This window comes from Hippopotamus amphibius, chromosome 9 (assembly GCF_030028045.1).
Source record: "Hippopotamus amphibius kiboko isolate mHipAmp2 chromosome 9, mHipAmp2.hap2, whole genome shotgun sequence".
Taxonomy (NCBI): domain Eukaryota; kingdom Metazoa; phylum Chordata; class Mammalia; order Artiodactyla; family Hippopotamidae; genus Hippopotamus; species Hippopotamus amphibius.
The window spans coordinates 117203438-117225241 of NC_080194.1; the positions used below are offsets into that span (position 1 = coordinate 117203438).

Sequence of the window (21804 nt, forward strand, 5' to 3'; positions counted from 1 at the left end):
GCCTGATTTTGTGATTCTAGGTTTGAATGTTACGTAAACAGTTTTGTGCTTCATGTTCCTTTTGGCCACTTTCGTTCTCACTCCCTTAGTTCAAAGTCTCAGGAGGAGGTCTGGGAATAGACCTGTTATGAGGAGGAGCCATCACCATGGGCTCTAAGGGAATGTTTTATGGAGGTTAGCTTTGCAGAGACCAGTCACGTTAGGAGCGAGCATCATACTGTGATACCCTTGGCTGAGTTTTTACAGTTTATGAAGCGTTCAGATCAGCTGCTTCTCACAGTACTGTGAGCTAAGCGGCTCAGAATCATGGCCCCCAGTTTATAGATGAGGAAAGGGAGGTTCACAAGAGGTTGAGTTATTCAAGTTATAGCGAAAGCAAGAGCAAATCAACATTTTTTTTTGAGAACTTACTATGTATGAGGCACTATACTAAGCCCCTAATATTTAGAATATACAATTGAATCCTTACCACATCCCCATGATGTGATAGGTAACCATTATTAGTAGCTCCATTTTACAGATGAGGAGAGCAAGACCTAGAGAGGCCAAGTTATTTGCAAAATCAAGAGGTGGAGGGCCAGGCTTCAAAGCCAGGTGGTCTCTTGCAGAGCTCTGAGCATAAACCACTGTGCTAATAAGTAGCGTTAGGAGATCTCCAGCAGAGGACATTATGTTGTTTGTATTTTCTAACCAGGTCTTGAGACTCCTGGTTCAATTCTGATACTTCACGCTGCCACTTTTTTTTTTAAACCTGTTTCCATTTTCACCTTAGCTTAGACTTTATCAGAGACCATAGTGCTGTCATTGCATATGCCTGAGACTTTATCAACCAAGTTCCAATAAAAATCCCTTACATTTACTAATTAAAAATAATTGTTGAATACATTTACTAATTTTATTTTTTAGAGGTGCTCATTGCTTAATAACCACCAGGAACATCTATTGAATACCATGGGGAAAACTTGCACCTTTCTCTGACACTCTACAAAATATTAAGACGCATAAAAAGAATCTAAGTCCACGAAAATATGTGAGTATATGAGTTCTTTTAAGACCATTATCTCTTCGAAGAGATTACAGTGAATAATAGTGAAGGCCCATTTTGTGTCCTCTACAGATCCAGGTCTCTCTCCCTATAGGTTCTCTTTGTAATTGAAAAGAGAACATGAAAATGTCCTAATTTGTAGCCAATAAGAACAATTACAACAAAAAGCGCCCTGCCTAAAGTTCTAGATAAGAAAGTGACCCAGTCAAAATTTTGGGCCTGTGCACAGAGCTGCGACCCAGGCTAGACACCTGAGCCCTGGTCAGGAGAGCACTGAGAAGAGCCCAGCACAGAGGGTGGCATTTACGTGTCTTTTGAATATCACTGCATTTCAAAGCCACATTGGAAAGAATACTGGCTGCTATTTGGCTTTTTGTGTTATCTGTGCCTCTTCCCCCTCCGTGATGGATAACTGAGGTTTTAATATACAGTAGTGACATTCTAGTAGATGAAGGAAGGGGGCAGTCCCTGAGGGCAATCTGAACTTCTGCTTAGTATATTTACTCTTGCTGTTTTCCTTCCTCCTCATTTGTAATTCAGGAGGCTCTCTGAGAAGAGAGAGACAGCAAGGCCTCTTAGATGGATGGAAGGACGGCGAGCTGGGATACCAGATTCTATGAAAAGGTCTGCCATTGAATTTGTTCTACCTTAAGGCAAATCGTTTGATCATGCTGTGCTTTGGTTTCTTCCTGTGCTTGCTAAGTGTAAATAACATGTACTTGAATATTTTGTGATTTATTATAGAGTATTTTAAATGTGTGAGTGATTTATTTTTCCAGGCTGCCTGGTCAGGTCTAAGGTGAAAATCTGCTCCTTTGAGATGCTAGGCTTCATGGCAGTCAACTGACCCCAAATCCTTCAGACGACAGCAGCCATCTAGTTGCCTCTTCTCAGGTCATCAGGCTTACTCTATGGTTGAGGGGCTTATCGTTTGCTCTCCTTTGCTTGCAGAAATATGTCATTTTATATGTTCATGCGGCTTTTACACTCCGCCCCCTCTAAAAAGATGAAGGCTTTCTTTGGCACAGAGCTGCTTTATCTGTGACACTGATCCCAAGAGACAGTGGAGAGTAGTGACAGGGCAAACAAACTGAATTATCTGAGCTTGCTACTATAGTTCCTTTTTGATGATTTGGGTCAAGATCACTAGAGGTCTGAACTAGATTTAGTAAGGTGCAGGCTCTTTGGGGTTTTGGCAGGAAGCAGTCAGGGAGAAGACAGATGTGTTTTGGAAAGAGAACACAAAGTACCCTCCCCTCTCCCCCTCCCTGCCTTTTTCGTTTGTTTCTTATAGCCTGTGTTTCATTAGGTAACAAGATGTCCCTGTTAGCAAAAGGTGCCAAGCTGAGATTCTTAGAAGCTAATAAAAATGTCTGTGGACAAGCAACGGTCTTGTTCCTCATCAGTGGATCACCATGCCACTATTAAATAACCTCTGAAGTGCACCAATGGAGTTAATGGAAAGGTTTGTTTTGGACTAAAATAAAATGTATCACGTTATTTCTACTGCAGTTAAATTAAAAGCATTTTCTAAACAAGCCTAGGAAAGTGTTAAAGCTAGAGGACCCACGAAATAATTACTCCTTAGTTGCAGCTTTGGTGGCAGCAGGAAGAAGTTCAGACAGGAACACAGCGTAACCTTTCAGTTTTGAAACTATGCTAGGTCTTCCCGTGCTATAAATGATCAAAGAAACATCCGGGTAAATACTGCTCCCAAACCTTAGTTGGCTTTAAGTGTGTTGGGTCCAACTTCCGTTTATTAGTTCAAGGAAACAAGCAGCCAGGGACTCTAATTTGGGGTCTTCGTGCTTGGACAGGGTCACCAACACACCAAAACATTACGTGCAGGTGCCCTGGCTGCTGCAGCTCCCAACAAAGGCAGAGCTTTCACCGATGCCTCTTAAGACACAGGTAGCCAGCAACCCGCCACGCTTGGGGAACTGGACGGGGAAGTGGGGAGGGGTTGGGGTGGTAACGTTTTCTCCCTAGATTCCTGTCCGCTTTGCAGCTCCTGTGAAGCGGGGTGGAGGTCCTCGGGGTGGGGGTCTGGCTGGTCGGCTCTAAATGTCAATAGGAAGCCACGCAGCTCAGCAAGTAACAGTTACGAACTGGCAATCTCCGTCTCTAGCAAGGACTGGGTCCGAGGGTCTGAATATACGGAAGGGATGAGAGTCACCCCTGGGTCAATCTGCCACAACCTGGTGAATATCCCGCCGCGGGTGTGGGGGCGGTGAAGGAAGGGGACAGACGCAAAGACTTTAAGGCGAGGAAAGACCAGAAGAACTGCGGACACTACCTTTGGAGGGAAGGGGAGGCTTCCGTTACCGCCTTCGGAAATTATCTCCCCCGGCCCAAAAGTATTAACATCGTTTCCGCCATTATAAGAAGCCTTGACCAGATGGGGTGGGGAGGGGGTGGGGGGCGGGGACGCGCTCCAGGCGGATGCGCGCTCCCTTTGTCCCGCCTCCCGGCCGGCCGCTCATTGGGCGGAGGGAGCGCTCGTCCTCGGGGGGAACGCGCCGCAGCCGTGCGTACGTGCTCCGGGTGGAAACTGGTGCCCGCGGCGGCGGTGTTCCGGAGGCGGAGAGGACTGGCGGGGCGGGGTGGGGGGGGGGCGGAGGCGAGGACGGGGGAGGCGGGAAGGGTGCGCACCGCCCGCCCCCTCCCTCCCCCCGCCTCGGCCCTGAAGGGGGCTGGATGGGCGAGTTGGGCGCGATGGCTCGAGCCTGGGCGGCGGCGGCGGCGGCAGCCGGAGGTGGCGGCGCGTCTTCCTCTTTGCCCCGGCGCCGGCGGTGATCGGAGCGAGCGGCCGCGGCCCCCGATGAGACTGCTCGCGGGCTGGCTGTGTCTGAGCCTGGCGTCCGTGTGGCTGGCGCGGAGGATGTGGACCCTGCGGAGCCCGCTCACCCGCTCCCTGTACGTGAACATGACGAGCGGCCCGGGCGGGCCGGCGGCGGCCGCGGGCGGCAGGAAGGAGAACCACCAGGTACTGGGCCGAACCCGGGCCCGGCGGCGCGGGGGCGTGGCGGCCGACCTTCCCGCGCTCGGCCTGGCTATTGTGCGGGGCGTCGCGGCCAGAGGCCTCGCCCCGCCGCCCCGGCCCCTCACAAAGTTTCCCCCCCACCCCCCGTCTTCCCGGCCGGGCGCCGCGTCCCGGCCCCGCGACTCCTTTTGTTCGGCGGCGCGGGTGGAGGACGGCCTCCGCTTTCCCACCCCGGCCCCGCATTGTTCCCGGGCCCCGGGCGGCGACTGCGGGCGCGCGGCCACCTCGGCGTCCGCTCCCGGCGGCGGGACGGAGGAACTTCGGGGCCGGCGCGTGGCGCCGGGGACCCGTCTGGCACCCGGGCCTGAGAACTGGATGACCTGGACCAAACCCTGTTACCCGGGACAACCTCCACCAGCCCCGAGAATCACGCCGAAAAGCCGGCCCCTCTTTTTGTCTGGTTGACTCCCTGAACGTACAAAGGGTCATAAAGAAATTTCACCGTGCTTCGTGAGCCGTTTGGGTTCGTTCGGGTGACATTTCCCTGAGCACTTTAAAAATGTGTTTGACAGGTCGTCGCTCCCATCCTGTCGAACCTTTTCCCTCATGCCAAAGAGAGACGTCTTTTAAACTTTGATTTTGGTATCTGACCGCAGAGGTGTATGATAAGAAGAAAGATGATGCAGGCTTCTACTGAAAGGGTTATTAGGACTGGGCAGGAGTGAATTCTTTAGAGTTGTTAATTGTGCACCGTGAACGATGGTGGTGTGGCTGCTCTTTCGTTAGCTTAGTTTTGTGCCACTTAGGTATGTGCATTTGTAGAATTAAGAAGGAGGTATTTCATATTTGACCATAATGTAGTTTGTGGTTGACATGACATTCGTTGAAAAGAGGCTTTTGAACTCTGCCAGAGTTGGTTTATGATAGCTAGCATTTGTAGTACATTTTTGCCTTCCTAGACAGCAGTAGCTAATTACTCCCCATCTTGTATCTCATCATTTTCATAGATTTCTCATTTTCCTGTGTTACTTGTATTATTATGCCAGGCGTTCAGAGAATTTACACGAAAGTTGACTTCATGTGTTCTAATGAAACTGAAGAATTATCTAAGGAGATAAAGCAATTCATTCAGAGAAATAGTATTCAGTATTTATTTAGAAAATATTTACAGTGGCCTTTTTCTGTTTCAAAGGGAATTATAAATTTCCGTGTTTGGTTTTATTTTTTTAAAATAATCCTGCAGCTATTGTGTTTTGTTAGGTAATCACTCCTATGATATTGTTAAGAGTGTACATAAAGTTAGTAGGTGATCTTAATCTGTAAAACTACATTCTTTGCTGTGGATTGATTAGTCATTTTTAGAGTCATACTGTAGTGATAATGTAGTTACCAAAATGTCATATATCTGTAAGGAACATGGATAATGGTGTAAAACAATGAATAGAAATGTCAAGTTTAACATTTGGTAGAAGTAAGGTTTGGGGTACGATTAAAAAGGAAGCTTATTTCCATTGACAGGGAATTACGGTAGAGTCTCTTGGCTTATAGGTGTTTATTACAATACTTGTGATTGCCTCTACTGCAGTGCACTTGATGTTTTCAGTGTTCATAAAAGAAATGGACACGTTATAAAAACCGAAAAACTGTTTACCTTGATTTTTATGGGGCCTAGGTAGAATTATAGCTGTAGACATAGCCTCAGAATATGTCCTAACAAAATATCTCAGAATGTCTTTTAATTGTGTACCTTTTTAAAGTTGAATCTGTCAGGTTCTAAGGAAAACTAATACCTCATGTACTTCATTATGCTTCTGAGATACTGAAGTATGTTTGTACATGTGTATGTGTGTTTGCACATAACAAACAGTTGCATATAATGACTTGGCAGCTAACTTCTCCAAAGTGAAGACTAATCTGATGGTTTCTGAATATTGGGTAGGTGGGGGGAGATTGGCTCTTTTCCTTAGAACAATCAATCTAGACATTATTTTGAGTTGATAACATTCACATTATGAAAATATTATCCATGAATAAAGATCAAAATGAACAAAGAAACGTATAGAGAAACCAGAGTGAAATAAACTGAAATAGCTTGTTCTCTCTGCGAGGTGGCTGAGTTGATTTATCTGCTTTATATTCCAGTATCCTGGGTTTGCCTTGGAAATTTTGTTGCTTGTGAAGTAACTCTAAAGGCTTTTCCTCCCTTCAAATTAATAGTTTACACTAGGTCTTCTGGTGTTCATTTAGGTATGTGGCTTCCATAGCCAGCCACATCTGGTTCTTTTGCAGTTGCATGAAGGTAGGGTTATGGATTTGATTGAACCATACTTAGCACAAGTTTTCCTTACGGTTATTTGATTAAGAAATTATGGTGGTGGATTCTATATTTAAAAGACAGACCTTGGACAATGTTTATTCATTAAAAGTAGCTATTTAGTTACTACAGCCTGGAGAGGCAAGGCTTCTTTGAGCTAAAGCAGCTCTGAAACTATAGTCGCAGCACCATTTTAATAATCTGGTTTGGTGCGCTAGCTTCAAAACTGGGATTTATGTTTCACTTTGGGAAATCGAGAAGCAAGGGAGGGCTTCTCTCAGAGCACGGATGGATATGGCTTGTGTGCTGAATTGGGCTCACTGACTTTTTTGTACAGACTGTGAGGTAAGACTCCTTTTACACTTTTAAATGGCTGCAAAAAATGTGTAATATTTTGTTACGTGACAATTTCTTATATGAAATTCAAATTTCAGAACTCACAAATAAGGTTGTGTTGGAACAGAGCCTCCAAATTTGTTTAGCTGTGGTCTGTGTTAGCTTCCAGCTACAATGGCAGAGTTGCATAGTTGCTACTTTATGACCTGCAAGCCTAGAATATTTACTATCTGGCCCTTTACAGAAAAAAAAAAGAGTTTTCTCCAGAGAAAACTTCTAGCTTCCTTAATCAGCAGCACGTTCTTAATCACAGATTGCAAGGTGGGTAGTTTGACTTAATTGGGAAGAAATTGAGGCAGGCAGTGAGAAACTAGATATGTGACTTTTCAATATTGGCTTACCCAGAACTTACAAAGGAAATAACAACAAAAACTTTGGATCTAGTCTTTTTGAGGCATTGCACCTAGTACTTAAAGTTAATGCAACTATTAAAGAGCTATTGAAACTTGAAAGGACTCTTAGGCCCCAGTAACTAGGTTCTTGATGATAACAGTTATTCAGCAGCTTCTCAATTGATAGAGTGAAAAAAGAATTGTTATAGAACTCCCTGGAACCAGGCCAGGACTATTTCTCCAGGTGACACACTGCACGGTTTTTGTAAAAGCACAGATAACATTATCTGGAGTTAATAAGGTGTAACTTAACATTGCAAATATGTGTACATCTGACATTTTATTTTTTCACCTTCTTACATAAACTCGAACTGTGCTTTGCCATAAACAGTGGTGGATTTAAGATAGAATTGAAATGATTTGGATTTTTTTCTAAATGAAAAAATACTTGGAAATCACAGCCAGAGTTCAAAGGTTGTGCTAAAGGACATATTCCATCTCCTGCCCCTCGCTCCCCGGTTACCTTTAGGAAGTGGACCCAAGTCAGGCATGAGTTAACAGTGCTCAGAGGGGTCAGCCAGCTAGCCAGACAGACACTGATGGATAGGTTCGTGTCCTCTTCTGAACTGCCTTTGAAAGTCTGGAGGCCTTTGCAGCTGAATACCAAAAAGATTTTGAAAAGGGTTTCTTTCCTTCCTTATAACCTGTGTTGAAACTCTAAACAAGTGTTTGCTTCAGTTTTATAGAACACGGGGATGCTCTCTTCTTCTGGATATATCAGAGGCCTTTATGTTGCCCCCTGAAGGTGCCCCAGGGGACCCTGGTACTTCTAGTAAAAGACTGTTTTTTAGATCCTCTGAAGATTTGTTAAAATCTTAGGATTATACAATACTAACAGTGAGTGAGTATTTGAAATAAATATTGCCAGTAATCAGAGCTAAAGCAATTTAATCTAATCTGTATAAGTTGTTTCCCTGAATTGATGAGAGGGTGCCTTGTTACTCTTCACTTTGAAGTCTCACATAAAGACATTGTTAGTTCAGGTTTGTATCATTTGTAGAAAAAGAATGAATGATTCGAATATCCACTCCTAAGCTGTACTTATACACGAGGTGTCAATGATTAAGTGTCTAGACTGATACGATTGCATTGTAGAACTTAGAAATTGATTTTTGAATCCTTAGCTGTCAAAGTCAGTGTCATCAGGCTTGGTCTTACCACCGGCTGTAGTAGAAAAGATTCTGCTGGACCCTGTCACTGGAGCCTTTCTGGTTGTTTTTAGTGGTGCTGAATATCTCAGGTCTCCAGTACTCATTTCTTTTGAGAATGGCTGGCTGCCCAGACCTACAGTGTGGTTTTTGGGCATTCTCTGGAACTTCAGTTCTCTGACTGGCTTTTGGGCACCTTGAACAGGAAGGGAAAGGAAATCAAGTTATTGTGCTTCTATTAAGTGTCTGACACTTTATTTTTTTTTAATTTATTTGGCTGCGTTGGGTCTTAGTTGTGGCACACGGGCTCTTCACTGTGGCATGCGGGCGTCTCTCTAGTTGTGACAGTAGTTGTGGCACGTGGGCTCCCAGGCTCTCTAGTTGTGAGGCTCGGGCTTAGTAGTTGCAGTGTGTGGGCTTAGTTGCCCCGAGGCATGTGGAATCTTAGATCCCCGACCAGGGATCGAATGCATGTCCCTTGCATTGGAAGGCAGATTCTTAACCACTGGACCACCAGGGAAGTCCCAGGCACTTTAAATATATTATCGTCTCTAATCCTTATAACAACTCTTGGAGGTAGGTGGTACATGCCCATTTTACAGGCAGAAGATTGAGGCTGAGAGATGCAACTTGCTCAAGAGCGCAGTTAATAGATGGCAGAATTGGATTTTGAACCCCGCTCTATCTGGTTTCAAGGACCAGGCTTTTCCCACTGCTTCATGATATCCCTCCTAGGAAACCTTGTTGCCTGAGGGGCTGTGAAAGTAGACTGCCTTCTTAATAGCAAACTGTCCTCACTCTAGTGGACCTCTGTGCAGACATTGAAATTATGTAGCTGTGTGCAAAAACACAAGTTGTTTTTGCAGTTTTGAGTTAAAGATGGGACAAGTGCTTGAAGTTCTGAGCTTCATCCAGTTTGCCACATGCTTTGGTCAAGTTTAACGTTGAAAAAAAAAATTCTTACCTGTGGTGTCTTTCTTGTGACACCAACCAATCCTCTGACACTAACTAGGTATTCTATAATTCACTTCGATTTGACACTACCCGGAGTTAACAGCCCAGAGATTTAAGGGCTCCCTCCTGCAAGACTGCCCTCACTTCACTTTGCCAGCTACAGGTTGAGGGTCCACAGTCTACCCATGCTTCTGTCTGACTTGGTTACAAATTCTGCAGTTTCCACAACCCCCTGTCAGGTTAGATAACTTGCTACAATGACTCACAGAGCTTAGCAAAACACTTTACTTCTGTTTGTGGTTTATTATAGAGGATACAACTTGGGAACAGACAAATGGAACAGAGGCCTAGGGCACGGGGTTGCCAGGGGCAGGGGAGAGGGTGGCACAGAGCTTCCATGCCCTGTCCAGGTAAGCCACCTTCCCAGCATATCATGTTCAGCCCCCCGGAAGCAGCCAGAACCCTGTCTTTTAGGGGTTTTATGGAGGTGTCATTACCAAGGCGTGATTGACGAAATCTTTGACCATCAGTGATTGAACTCAGTCTCTAGCTTCTCTCCCCTCCCTGGATGTTAGAGTTGGGGCTGAAAGTTCCATCGTGCCTTCCTGGTCATCTCAGGAGCATGTAAAAGGTGCTTTATCACTCACTCCGGAGTTGCCCTAAGGTTTTTTAGGAGCCCTGTGCTGGGAACTGAGGATAAAGAACAAGTGGTATTTTTTTTTTTTTATTGTACCATGTTACCTAAAATCAGGAAGTTGGTTTTTTAAAATAACTTTCTAATTCTGATTTTACTAATGTGCTTAAGTTCTTTGTATTTTGGGAGAAAAGATTATTATATCGTATACCATGTGGTTGACTAGTTGAGGAACTCAAAAAAATAATTTCAGAAAAACTTTTAACTGTATCCCTCAGTCTGATAAGTAAATATAATTTTATAGGAAAATTGCATTTCTACTTTAAAGGAATGACTCACCAGACAAAGTTATATAAAGATTAGATGTTCATGGCCTTAATGAAATCCTAAAGACATGACCGAATTACGTCATCATCTTGATCAGCTAACAATGTCAGATACACATTCAAAACTCATGTCTGCCTGATTTGGCTATTTATTATTTGGCTAATGTATCTCCTACAGTCTTGTTGCAAGTAGGGAGAACATTGCTATTTACTGTACCATCTTTTAGAAGATGTTATGTTTAGTCGTCACATCCTGTTCCACCCTTGGCATCAGCAGATGACTGCGTGGCATGACTGTGGCTTGATTAGACTTTGTTATCTAAAAGATTTCCTTACTTATTTTGATTGAACAAAATTCAAACAAACTTGTAATAAGATGCTTTTCTAGACACTGTGGTCTCCAGCTGAGGAGTCCAGTCCTGCAGTAAGGCTGGCACATAGTCCTTCCAATGTGAACCTTTAACAGGCATGATACTTCGTTGTTGTTGCCTGTGCACCTTTGTCTCTGTAGTCTTTGAGGAGCACACGTTCAAAGAACTTATCTGCTTGAACACGCGCGGAAGCCTACAGACAGGCCACTTAGTGCGAGCTCATTACAGCTTTTCATTTAAGCTGGTTGTGTAGAGAGAGGTAGCTCCAGGGGGACTGCCAGATGGTTGCATGGGCTCCTGCATTGACTTTCTGTCAACATCTTCAGGGCAGGGTGACTACTTATTTAAGGCCTGAAGGTCCTGGCCAAGATCACGATGACATTACCTGTTTCTCTGGGTTTCTGAGTTTTTCCCTCTGGAATGTAAGTTCCTGGAGGCCAGTGAGTCCCCTCTTTAATTGTCCCTAGACCACTTTTGAGCTGGGATGGTTAGGAAATGCTGATGAAGCTTTCTGGGTAAACCCATTTAGGGGTTTTTAAGCAGTGGTGATTTTGCACCCTCAGGGACACTTGGCAATGTTGGACATTTGGGGTTGTCACGGCTGGAGGGTGCTATTGGCATCTGATGGGTACTGGCTAGGGAGGCTGCTAAACATCCTACTGTGCACAAGACAGCCCCCATAACAAGAGTTATCCGGCTCCTAATGTCAATAGTGCTGAGGTTGAGAAACCCTGGCCTGGTGTAATTTAGTTGCTATCAAGATCAGATTATCTTCAGACACATTAAGTCAGTCTAACTGGGCAGAATAGTCCTGCTTTCTTTTCTGGAAGTGAATCTCAGATACATTGGGTAGAATGAAACAGAGAAGCTTCTTTGAAAGAAACTCTTAAAAAAAAACTGCATACACCTAGAACAGGAGCTTGAATCAGCTGGGAGTGCTTAGAAACCCCAGGCTTCCCATTTATTCAGGAGCTGTAAGGTGGGAAATGAAATGTGAAGTGCTTTGCCAGGTGCCTGGTACAAGGTAGGCACTCAGTCAGTGTCTTCCTTCATTGCTTGCTGTGCTGATGCAGGTTTGTGGTGGGTGGGCAGCTTAACCACTCTCTGCAGAATTGGGTTTAAGCAAGGCCTTGCAGAAACCTTGAAGTTTTAGAAACTGATGAAACCCAGTGACAGCTGTCTCCATGGTTATCCTTGTATTCTCTGCAGGATTTTATTAGAAACTCTAAGTTCTATCTGCTAGACTGCCTCTGATTTTGAACAGTAATTGTTAAACAGATGAACACTTACTGTTCATCTGTGGTTTTCATCTGTATCTGTGCCAGTCACCGAAGTCAGTCCTTGTCCCTGACCTTTTATGGAGCTTTCTGTCTACCTGGGAAGATAGACACTGAACATGCAGTTATATACAGGTATTCAGTTCAGTGGTTAAATGTTACCAAGGAGACATGGGAGGAGATGTGAGAGAGTATTAGAACAGGGGGTCCATCCTAGTCTGAAAGTTTAAGGGAAACATACTTGAGGAAATATTTAGGCTTAGGGCGGTTGGGGTGGTGGGAAATGTAGGAGACAGCGAACACTGTATGAAACAGCCTTGAGGAAGGAGCCTTCCAGAAAAAGAAGGGTACTGTGCTGTGACACAGTGAGTGGCTAGATGTTATGGATTGGTAGGGACTGTCGTGAGGTGGGGCTGTGGACACAGAATGGATAAATCCTGTAGGGCCTTGTAAGCCATGTTGAGTATTTTGGATATTAAGACTTCTGTGAAGCAGGGTAGTGACATGATTAGATTTGCATTTAAAAATTTGCATTTTTAAAGAGATACTTGGCCACTTAAATTTTCAAACCATTTTTAACTTCCGGAAGGTCAGAATGCCACCTACGCTTAGATGTGTGTGTATGTTTTTTAAAAACAAGTAACAGTTTTATCGAGATATTCATGACCATAAAATTCATCTTTGTAAAGTATACAGTCCAATGGTTATTAGTATATTTACGAAGTTGTACAACCACCACCGCTCTGTAATTCTAGAACGTTTTCATCACTTGATAAAGAAACCCCATGTTCACTGGCAGACACTCCCCACTGCCTCCTCTCCCCAAACCCTTGGCAACCATGATCTACTTTCTGTCTCTGGATCTGCCTATTCTGGACAGTTCATGTAAATGAAATCATGTAATTTGTGGCCTTTTGTGACTGGCTTATTTCCCTTAGCCTGATATTCACAGTTCTTGTTGTGTTATGAATCAGTACCTCATTCCTTTTTATGGTTGAATAATATTCTGTTGCATGGACCAGTCACATCTTGTTTATCCTCTCCTCAGTTGATGGACATTGGGGTTGTTTCCACTTTTTCGTAATTATGAATAATGCTGCTGTGGAGCTGACATTTGCATCATACAAATTGTCAGGAGGAACATGGATTTCGGCCTTCATCTTTAAAGAGAAGGGCATTACTCCTTTTTATTCTGTAGCACGTTCTGTTCAGTAAGCATTTTCTTTTTTGAAAGATTTGTATGGCAGTGAAGGTTCAACCACGTGTGTTAATGTTGATGAACTGAGAGAAATGCTGTTAAGAACTTGAGGGTTTTTCTGGGCACTTGAGAGCATTATCTGCAGTTAATGGTGCCACTTCTTGCTTACTTCTGGAAGTCAGAGTCTGTTATTGTTCTGGTTGTCCATTTACAAGTGGATGCCAAAGAATTCTTAGCTCCTCTGTTCCACTTGAATGACTTCTTGTCCACATTAATAGAATGTACCTGATTGCCTATTACCAAGGTGATGGCTTTCATCTTGATTAGTCATCTCAGAGAATTAAGAGCAAATAAAAGTTAGAATGGCCTCGGTATTGCAGAATTCAGAATGTGAACCAGGAGGTCAGGAGTATAATAAAAAATGGTTTATGACCTGCACTGGGGCATAACTTCAAGCAGAATGAGTATTAAGAATTAGTTAATGATTAAGCATGAGCATTTTCAGACCAAGGAAAAATGTGTAGGCAGTGAATGTAGAGTGGGAAAAATAAAAATAGTTATCAAGTTCAAGCAGTTTTGGTAAAAGTGTTTAATGGTAAATTAACACAAATCAGTCAACAATTCAAAGGATGTGGTTTATCAAGTCAGGGCACAGAGTTTGTAAAAAGATTAGTTAATCTTTGAAATTGTAATGTGCCTGTTTTCTTCTTTGTATTGGTTTGTAACTGGTTCCTTTCAGTGTTAGTGTTGGGAATATTACTCAAGATTTCATTCAATATTTAGCAACCTTAGGATGACTGTAAAATTGGTGCATCAGTTGTGCAAGCAGTTACGGGACACCTGCTGCTGATGAATGGTCATATTTGTTAGGGGGAAGCAGGTTACTTTTGGCTCTTCATTGGGAGAAATTGATTGTTTCTTAGTAGATAAAGGATTAATAGTAACTGGTCTACTCTGCAGTTTCATCATGGTACTTAATGGACTTTTATTTATCAGGCTTTATTTTATTTATCGGGCTTTTATTTTTACTTTTATTTATTAGAGGACTTTATCTCATGGCTATTATAGTCTCATGCTGTTATATGGTCCTATATTGAGGATTTAATCCTCTAAATAACCTACCAGGGTAGATAGAAACCAGTGACATCTCTGGTCTACAGATGAATTTACAGAGGCTCAGAGATTGAGTGACTTGTATGAGCTCACACACAGGAAGGGCTGAGCCAGGACTTGATGGTGGGCTCACTCTAAAGCTGCTGCACCCTGCAGGCTGCTTCCCCCCTTCTCTGGTACACTAACCCTACGTGAAAATGGGAAACATTTATTACGGAAGGTTACATTTCATCCACAGGTGAGGTTCTTGAATTTTGTTCTAAAACGTGTGTTCCAGATTTCCTATTCCTGGAATTCTGGCTCTCAGCATGTTATTACTTTGTCTTCTCATTGGTTGCATGTGACCTTAAGTAACTCCTTAATCTTTCTCAAGCACATTTGGCTCCTGTCTGTTAGAATGTTATATGACCTGGTAAAGCACACATTGGTATTTCTAAAGGTCTCTATATAACCCACAAGAAGAAGGGCAGCTTAATCTGGTCACTGGAATGTTAAATTCTGCTGCTTACTCTGCCATTGATTTGTTTGGTGGTTTTGCGTTAAAGCATTGCATTGAGTGACTGCTTTCTTATCTAAAACAAGGTTAATGTTGGTAGTTAATGCCTTCTTGTGTTGAATCTCAGTGAAGGAGAGGCCAACAGAGCTTTTGTAATCTCGGGGTCCGAGGGTGGGGGGGGGTATAGTGACAGAGGTTTTGGGCCAGGAATCGGAGAACTTGGACTGTGGCCAGGCTCTGTCACCTGCTGAGCTGCATGACTTGCAAGCCTCTTCACCCTTCCCCCACTCTCGCTACCTACCCTGAAGGTAAACCAGAAATTATGTATGAGGAAATATTTTATACCTTATAGGTCATATAAGAGATGATGATTATTCTCAAAGTGCCATGAGATTATAATATTTGGAAATCTTGGATTTAATTTAGTCTTCTATGTTTTTGTTTTTGGACTTCTTAGATGACGCTTCAGTTGTATGTTTTCATTTTTCTTCTTTCTTTTTAGTGGTATGTGTGCAACAGAGAGAAGTTATGCGAATCACTCCAGGCTGTTTTTGTTCAGAGTTACCTTGATCAAGGGACACAGATCTTCTTAAACAACAGCATTGAGAAATCGGGCTGGCTATTTATCCAATTATATCACTCTTTTGTATCATCTGTTTTTAGCCTGTTTATGTCTAGAACATCTATCAATGGGTAAGTGAATCTTGGATAATTTTTTCTTCATCCTTAGGTCTGAAAAAAGAAAAGGAAAAAGAAAAGTTACCTTGTTGAGATGTTGACCACCTCTACAGCTACACCACTTGTAGTCTAAATCATTGGCCCAGTGTCTCAGCCTCTGCAATTATGCTTTTAAAATTCACTGTAACTTGATAAACAGCCTCATTGGTCTGTATTTTTGTGATGGGAATCACAGTGCTTCCCAACTTTGATGTGCACAGGAATCACCTGGGGTTCCGATTAAAATGCAGATTCTGAGTCAGTCTGGGCTGGGACCAGAGAGACTGCATTTTTTTTTCCATTTTATTTATTTATTTATTTATTATTTTTTGGGGGGTACACCAGGTTCAATCATCTGTTTTTATACACATATCGCCGTATTCTCTCCCTCCCTCGACTCCCCCCCACCCTCCCCATCCCAGTCCTCTAAGGCATCATCCATCCTCGAGTTGAATTCCCTTTGTTATACAGCAACTTCCCACTGGCTATTTTACAGTTGGTAGTATATATATGTCTATGCTACTTTCTCACTTTGTCTCAGCTTCCCCTTCACCCCCTGCCCCCCCAAACCTTGAGTTCTCCACTCCATTCTCTGCATCTGCGTCCTTGTTCTTGTCTTGTCACTGAGTTGATCGGTACCATTTTTAGATTCCGTATGTATGAGTTAGCATACAATATTTGTCTTTCTCTTTCCGACTTACTTCACTCTGTGTGACAGACTCTAGGTCTATCCACCTCATTACAAGACTGCATTTTTAACATGTTCCCAGGTGATGCTTATACTACTGCTGATCTATTGGAGAGGAGCAAGATACTTGGAACCAAGGCCTTAGATAGGCTGAAAAGTAAGATCTTTGCCTTAAGCACACTCCCAGGAGCAGGGTTTTTGGGGAAGGGATCTAATTCATCCCAGCAGTGGCTTGTTCGAGTGAAGGGTTCTCCATCCGTTCTTACATAACGCCTAGACTCACCAGAATCTTGTAAACATTGTGGAATTCTCTATCCCTAGAGTGGTTCTCTCATATAAATGTATAGAAAAAGCTTTAGGAATATTTTTATCCTTTCTTGGCCAAATTTTCAGACACCCCCAAAGCCTAAGGATCCAGAACTCCAAAGAGAAAAGCAGCAGGGTTCAGTGCCTGAAAAGCCTGTTGGACCACTTACAGCCACGGGCTGGGCCCGCTTTTTCTCCCCTTGAGGTTTGGAGCCAGCTTCTACTGAATGTCTGGGTCCCCAGTCTATCATCTGGTCCTTAAATATGTTTTCAGGAACCATGAGCCATTTCTCAAGATTTCTTACTTGATTTTCTTCGTTGTTTATATGAGATTGCCTTCAGTTTGCTTCAGCAGACAGTTGTTATTTTTGTGTTGGTAGTTGAGTTTATACAACTCGGTCTGATGTTTTGTTTCTAAAATTCACTGCATTGAGTTTCTGTTCTATACCATTTACTTTTTGTTGGGAAAGCAGACAAGTCATCGTAGCAGTGTTGCTTAACCTTTTTGGGGCCCTGTACCTCTTTGAAAGTGATATATGGTAGAAATTCTCTCTTCAAATAGTCCTTGCATTCAACATTTTGCATTTAATTTGGGGAGATTTCAAGCTCTAAACCGCTTTCCCCTACCTCTACCTTGTGGGCCCCTGGTTAAAATTCTCTGCTCTGGGATTTCACAGTTTGGGCAAAGGGGCAATACAGTTAATGAATCCCCTTTGGCCTTCCTTATCTACAGCTCTTCTGCTTTTCTTTTTTAAATAACCCTCATCCCTACCCCCTCCACCCGCCCTTGGCACTCCCCCCTCCCTGAACAAAACAAAAACATCTCTTGCCCTGTGTCCTGTTCTCAGCTGGAAGCTTAATTTTGAGCCCATTGTTACTTGCCATCTATGGCAGTAGTACCTTATTACCATGAGTGGCTGTCTCTTACAGAAATAATTCCTATGGTAACCTTCTTGAGTTAAAAACATAAGATACTTATCAGACTTTCTTTATTGGGGAAAGGGGAAAACCAGGTAAGGAGAGACTTGATAGCTGTTTTCAGAGTTTATTTTATAAGGAAGATACTTAAAAGGAGGTATACCTCCTCTTTAGTCTCTAAATCTAGAAAGAACTTAGGCCAAAGAATCTAGCATGGTTATTAAGCGCACGTGCGCGCGCACACATACACACACACACACACACACACACACACACACACACACACACAATTCATGGGCATCACTAACTTTGGAAGTTAAAGGCAAATGAGACAGTCATACCTCTCCGTGGTATGTGTTTGCTGGAAACCTTGTATTGAGCAAAGTCAGTGTCTTGGTATTTTAAGTGGGATAATTCTTCATTGTGTGGAACTGCCCCACACATCGCAGAAAGTCTAACTTTTCTGACCTTGCCACCAACTGACAGTAGCACTCTCAAGTCATTGTGACCACCCAGAACTCTTGCCACCGACTCCTGGTGCTCCCTAGAGGGGAAGGTTCATCTGTGCTCCATGAATTTAGATTTTTTTTTTTTGGACAGTTTAAATCTTTTTGGGTAGCCTCTGTTGCTCATAATCTTTGGAAATAGGACAGTGCTTCTCTCTTTTGACTTGACCTCTGACCTCAGATGACCTCTAGCTCTAGAATTTTATGATTATCAGATCAGGGGTCCTTAGATTCTGAAGAGATAGCTAGGGAAGCATGTTATTTTATAATTGGGAAAGTTTAACCCATGTACCTATTTTGCACCTTACTTTTGGTCCTATGGAAAGTCATCACCAACATTTGAAACATGTCCCCCAAGCCTGTAATCTCTCTTACCTCTTCTTGTTCTGACTCGCTCCTGTGTGAAATTTTTTATAGCTGTTTCAGTAAGTTCAGATCCTTTTCTCAGATTTCTTTTTCAGCCTGTTTTCCCACTAGAAGATAGGAACAATTGAGGATTAAAAACAACTTGTCTTTTAGGAGATGTGGTTTTCTCTGGGAGGCAGTTTGTGTTGGGTGAAAGTTTCTGAGGGTTCCCCCCATTCCCATTTTTTTAGGATTTCTGTAGGGCAGAAGATTTACTGCAAATACCTTGTTAGATTTGGTTGACCTCTCCTAAGGGAAAGGGGAGGAGGAGTTTGTTATATGAACTCCATAATTTTAATTTTTTCCTGAAACTGGTCTAACCAGGAGCACCCAGTTGCACACATCCTTCCAGTCACTGCGTAACAAACATATTGTACCTTATGATTATTTCCAGAAAGCAGCAGTACAGTACAGGTTTCCCTGCCATTTCCTAGATCAGTGGTTTTCAGACTTTTCCAGGGTCCGAAGGGGAAGCGCCTCAGGAGCTGCTTCAGGCTGCAGAGAAAGGCCTAGATGCGGACTGGCAGCAGTGCTGGGGCTCTCAACCTCATCTCAGCAGCGGCTCTCCTGTTGCATTTTACAGCGTGGATGAGTAATGTCTCCTTCATTTAAAGAAAGGGTTTGGCTGCCTAAAGGAAGTTTGAGAATCTCTGCCCTAGGCAGACTGGGATTGGAGCGCCAGAGAACAGACCGTAAGCAGGGAGTGTGTTTTATTTCCCAAGATGATGCTTCCTCGAGGGTTGCTTTGATCTGTAGCAATTTTTCTGACAGTTTTCTTTGAGCTCCACGTTAACTCCTCTTTTTTCAAGGGCATTACTATGTTTTGGATGTTTTTTAGGATTTTTAGAAATAATAGGACCCAGCCAGTTTTAAAATGTACAAACACACAAGTATGAATCTACTTTTAAAATGCAAATTAACTGATATCACAAAGACCACTCTTCCTCTTTTCTCTAGTGTCTCTTAAAAATCTAATATCTAGAGCTATTTTGTATACTCATTGTTCAGTTTCATATTCTAAGTCAGGGGTCCCCAACCCCGGGGCTTTGAACTGGTGTCGGTCCACGGCCTGTTAGGAAGCAGCCTGCCCAGCGGGTGAGCGGTGGGCAGGCGAGTGAGTGAAGCTTCATCTGCTGCTCCCCATCGCTTGCGTTACTGCCTGAACCACACCCCCTAAACTCCCCCGACCCCGGGCATGGAAACATTGCCTTCTATGAAACCGCTCCCTGGTGCCAAAAAGGTTGAGGACCACTGTTAAATGGCTTTTTCCCCCATTTGCTTTTTGTTGTTTTTTGTTATTTATTTTTGTTTTTGTCTGCTCAGTATTATTGGCTAGTGTTGTGGTCTGATCTTGTTGGCCTGTCATTTTTTTAAACTATATACGTGTTTTCTTTTACTCCTATCTTTCCTTCCTATTTTGACTTAAATTCTTCACATTCATCTCATCTTTTAATTTCTTATATATTTCTTCTTGCCTTCCCACCTTTTATTCCTCTCCTTTCCCCACTCTTTTTGGTGTATTGTTTGCAACCTCAAAGACAGATAATGGTATCTGGAGGTTTTTCTTATTTTATTAACGTTACTTTTTAATCATAAATCATATAAAAGGTATATAATTTAATCATATAATCTTATAAAATAAACATTTTGTAAGTTCAAAAGACTCTTGGTGCTGAGTCACTACTTTGTGTGGACGTTGGGTGGGAGTGCTTATTTTGTGTAGAGTCATCCATTTTTGTCCTTTTTTCTTTTCCAGGTTGTTAGGAAGAGGCTCAATGTTTGTGTTTTCACCAGATCAGTTTCAGAGACTGCTTAAAATTAATCCAGACTGGAAAACCCATAGACTTCTTGATTTAGGTGCTGGCGATGGAGAAGTCACAAAAATCATGAGCCCTCATTTTGAAGAAATTTATGCCACTGAGCTGTCTGAAACTATGATATGGCAGCTTCAGAAGAAGAAATACAGGTATAATTTTTAGACATGGTTTAGAGTCTATTTCTCGGTTTTAGATGTATTTCTTTTTGAGATTCTATTATTTAAAGGATATAAATCAGAAACAGTTTTCCATGATGAGGAATTTTTTTTAAGCTCTTTATTGGAATATAATTGCTTTACACTCTTATACAAGCTTATGAGGTACACCAAAGTCAATCAGCTGTATTTATAGTCCGGCCCTCTAAGGCATTACCCATCATCGAGTTGATCTCCCTTTGTTTGTTGTTTTTTTTCCATCTGCAAATATTTTAATGGGTACTTTTATTTTTTATTTATTTTTTTTCATTTTATTTATTTATTTATTATTTTTTGGGGGGTACACCAAGTTCAGTCATCTGTTTTTATACACATATCCCCGTATTCCCTCCCTCCCTTGACCCCCCCCCGTCCCAGTCCTCTAAGGCAGCATCCATCCTCGAGTTGAACTCCCTTTTTTATACAGCAACTTCCCACTGGCTATCTATTTTACAATTGGTAGTGTATATATGTCTGTGCTACTCTCTCACTTCGTCCCAGCTTCCCCTTCGCCTCCCGGCCCCCCAACCCCATGTCCTCCAGTCCATTCTCTGCATCTGCACTCTTATTCTTGTCCTTTCACTGGGTTCATCAGTACCATTTTTTTTTCTTTTTTTTTTTTTTAGATTCCATATATATGAGTTAGCATACTTCACTCTGTATGACAGACTCAAATTCTATCCACCTCATTACATATAGCTCCATTTCATTCCTTTTTATAGCTGAGTAATATTCCATTGTATATATATGCCACATCTCCTTTATCCATTCATTTGTTGATGGGCACTTAGGTTGCCTCCATGTCCTGGCTATTGTAAATAGTGCTGCAATAAACATTACAGTATATGTTTCTTTCTGGATTATGGTTTTCTCTGGGTATATGCCCAGTAGTGGGATTACTGGATCATATGGTAGTTCTATTTTTAGTTTTTTAAGAAACCCATGATGAGGAATTTTTAAAAAATCTTTCCACATTACAATTGATCCTTGAACAATGCAGGGGTTAATTTGCGTATAATTATAGTCAGCCCTCTGTATCTGCAGTTCCTGCACATCTGCGAATTCAACCAACCACAGACAGTGTGGTATCGTATTTACCTTTGAAAAATATGGGCAGTGTATAAGTGGACCCAGGCAGTTCAAACCTGAATTGTTCAAGGGTCAACTGTACAATTAAGTGGAAATTGAGAGAGAAGTCATCTTTCCTTGGCAGTATTATTCTGAACTAGAAGTTTTGGCTCTGTAGGGAGGAAAAGGGCAGATAAGAGTGAGAGACAGCTTGGAAAAGAGAGATCAGATGTAGGGACCTGTTCCCTGATTTGAATCTGGCATTCTCAAATCTTTTTTTTTTTTTTAATTAAGTAAAACCTTTTTAAAAATTGTGGTAAAAATATGTAACATTAAACTTACCACTTTTTAACCATTAAAAGTGTACGGTTCAGTAGTATTCAGTATATTTGCATTGTGGTATAACCATCATCACCGTTCATCTCCAGAACCTTTTTATCTTTCCCAACTAAAACTTTATACCCGTTAAACACTGATTCCCCAGTCCTCTGGCCCCTGGCAGTCACCATTCTACTTTCCGTCTCTATGAATTTGACTA

The 21804-nt window shown here is 42.5% G+C and overlaps 1 protein-coding gene across 10 annotated transcripts in view; it reads left to right on the forward strand.

Moving 5' to 3' along the window:
• The first annotated feature begins 2847 nt into the window (after nucleotides 1–2847).
• Nucleotides 2848–21804, forward strand: part of METTL9 (methyltransferase 9, His-X-His N1(pi)-histidine) — a 50439-nt gene continuing 31482 nt past the window's right edge. For 5 of the 10 annotated variants that reach the window (XM_057748364.1, XM_057748361.1, XM_057748362.1 and 2 more), the window contains exons 1-3: nucleotides 3618–4031; nucleotides 15150–15340; nucleotides 19944–20153. In XM_057748364.1, coding sequence (XP_057604347.1) covers nucleotides 3867–4031; nucleotides 15150–15340; nucleotides 19944–20153 — 566 coding nt within the window. In that variant the 5' untranslated portion in view covers nucleotides 3618–3866. Of the gene's footprint in view, nucleotides 2957–3615; nucleotides 4032–15149; nucleotides 15341–19943; nucleotides 20154–21804 lie in introns of those variants that run through there. The other 5 variants (XR_009055415.1, XM_057748366.1, XM_057748367.1 and 2 more) reach the window with 3 other exon arrangements.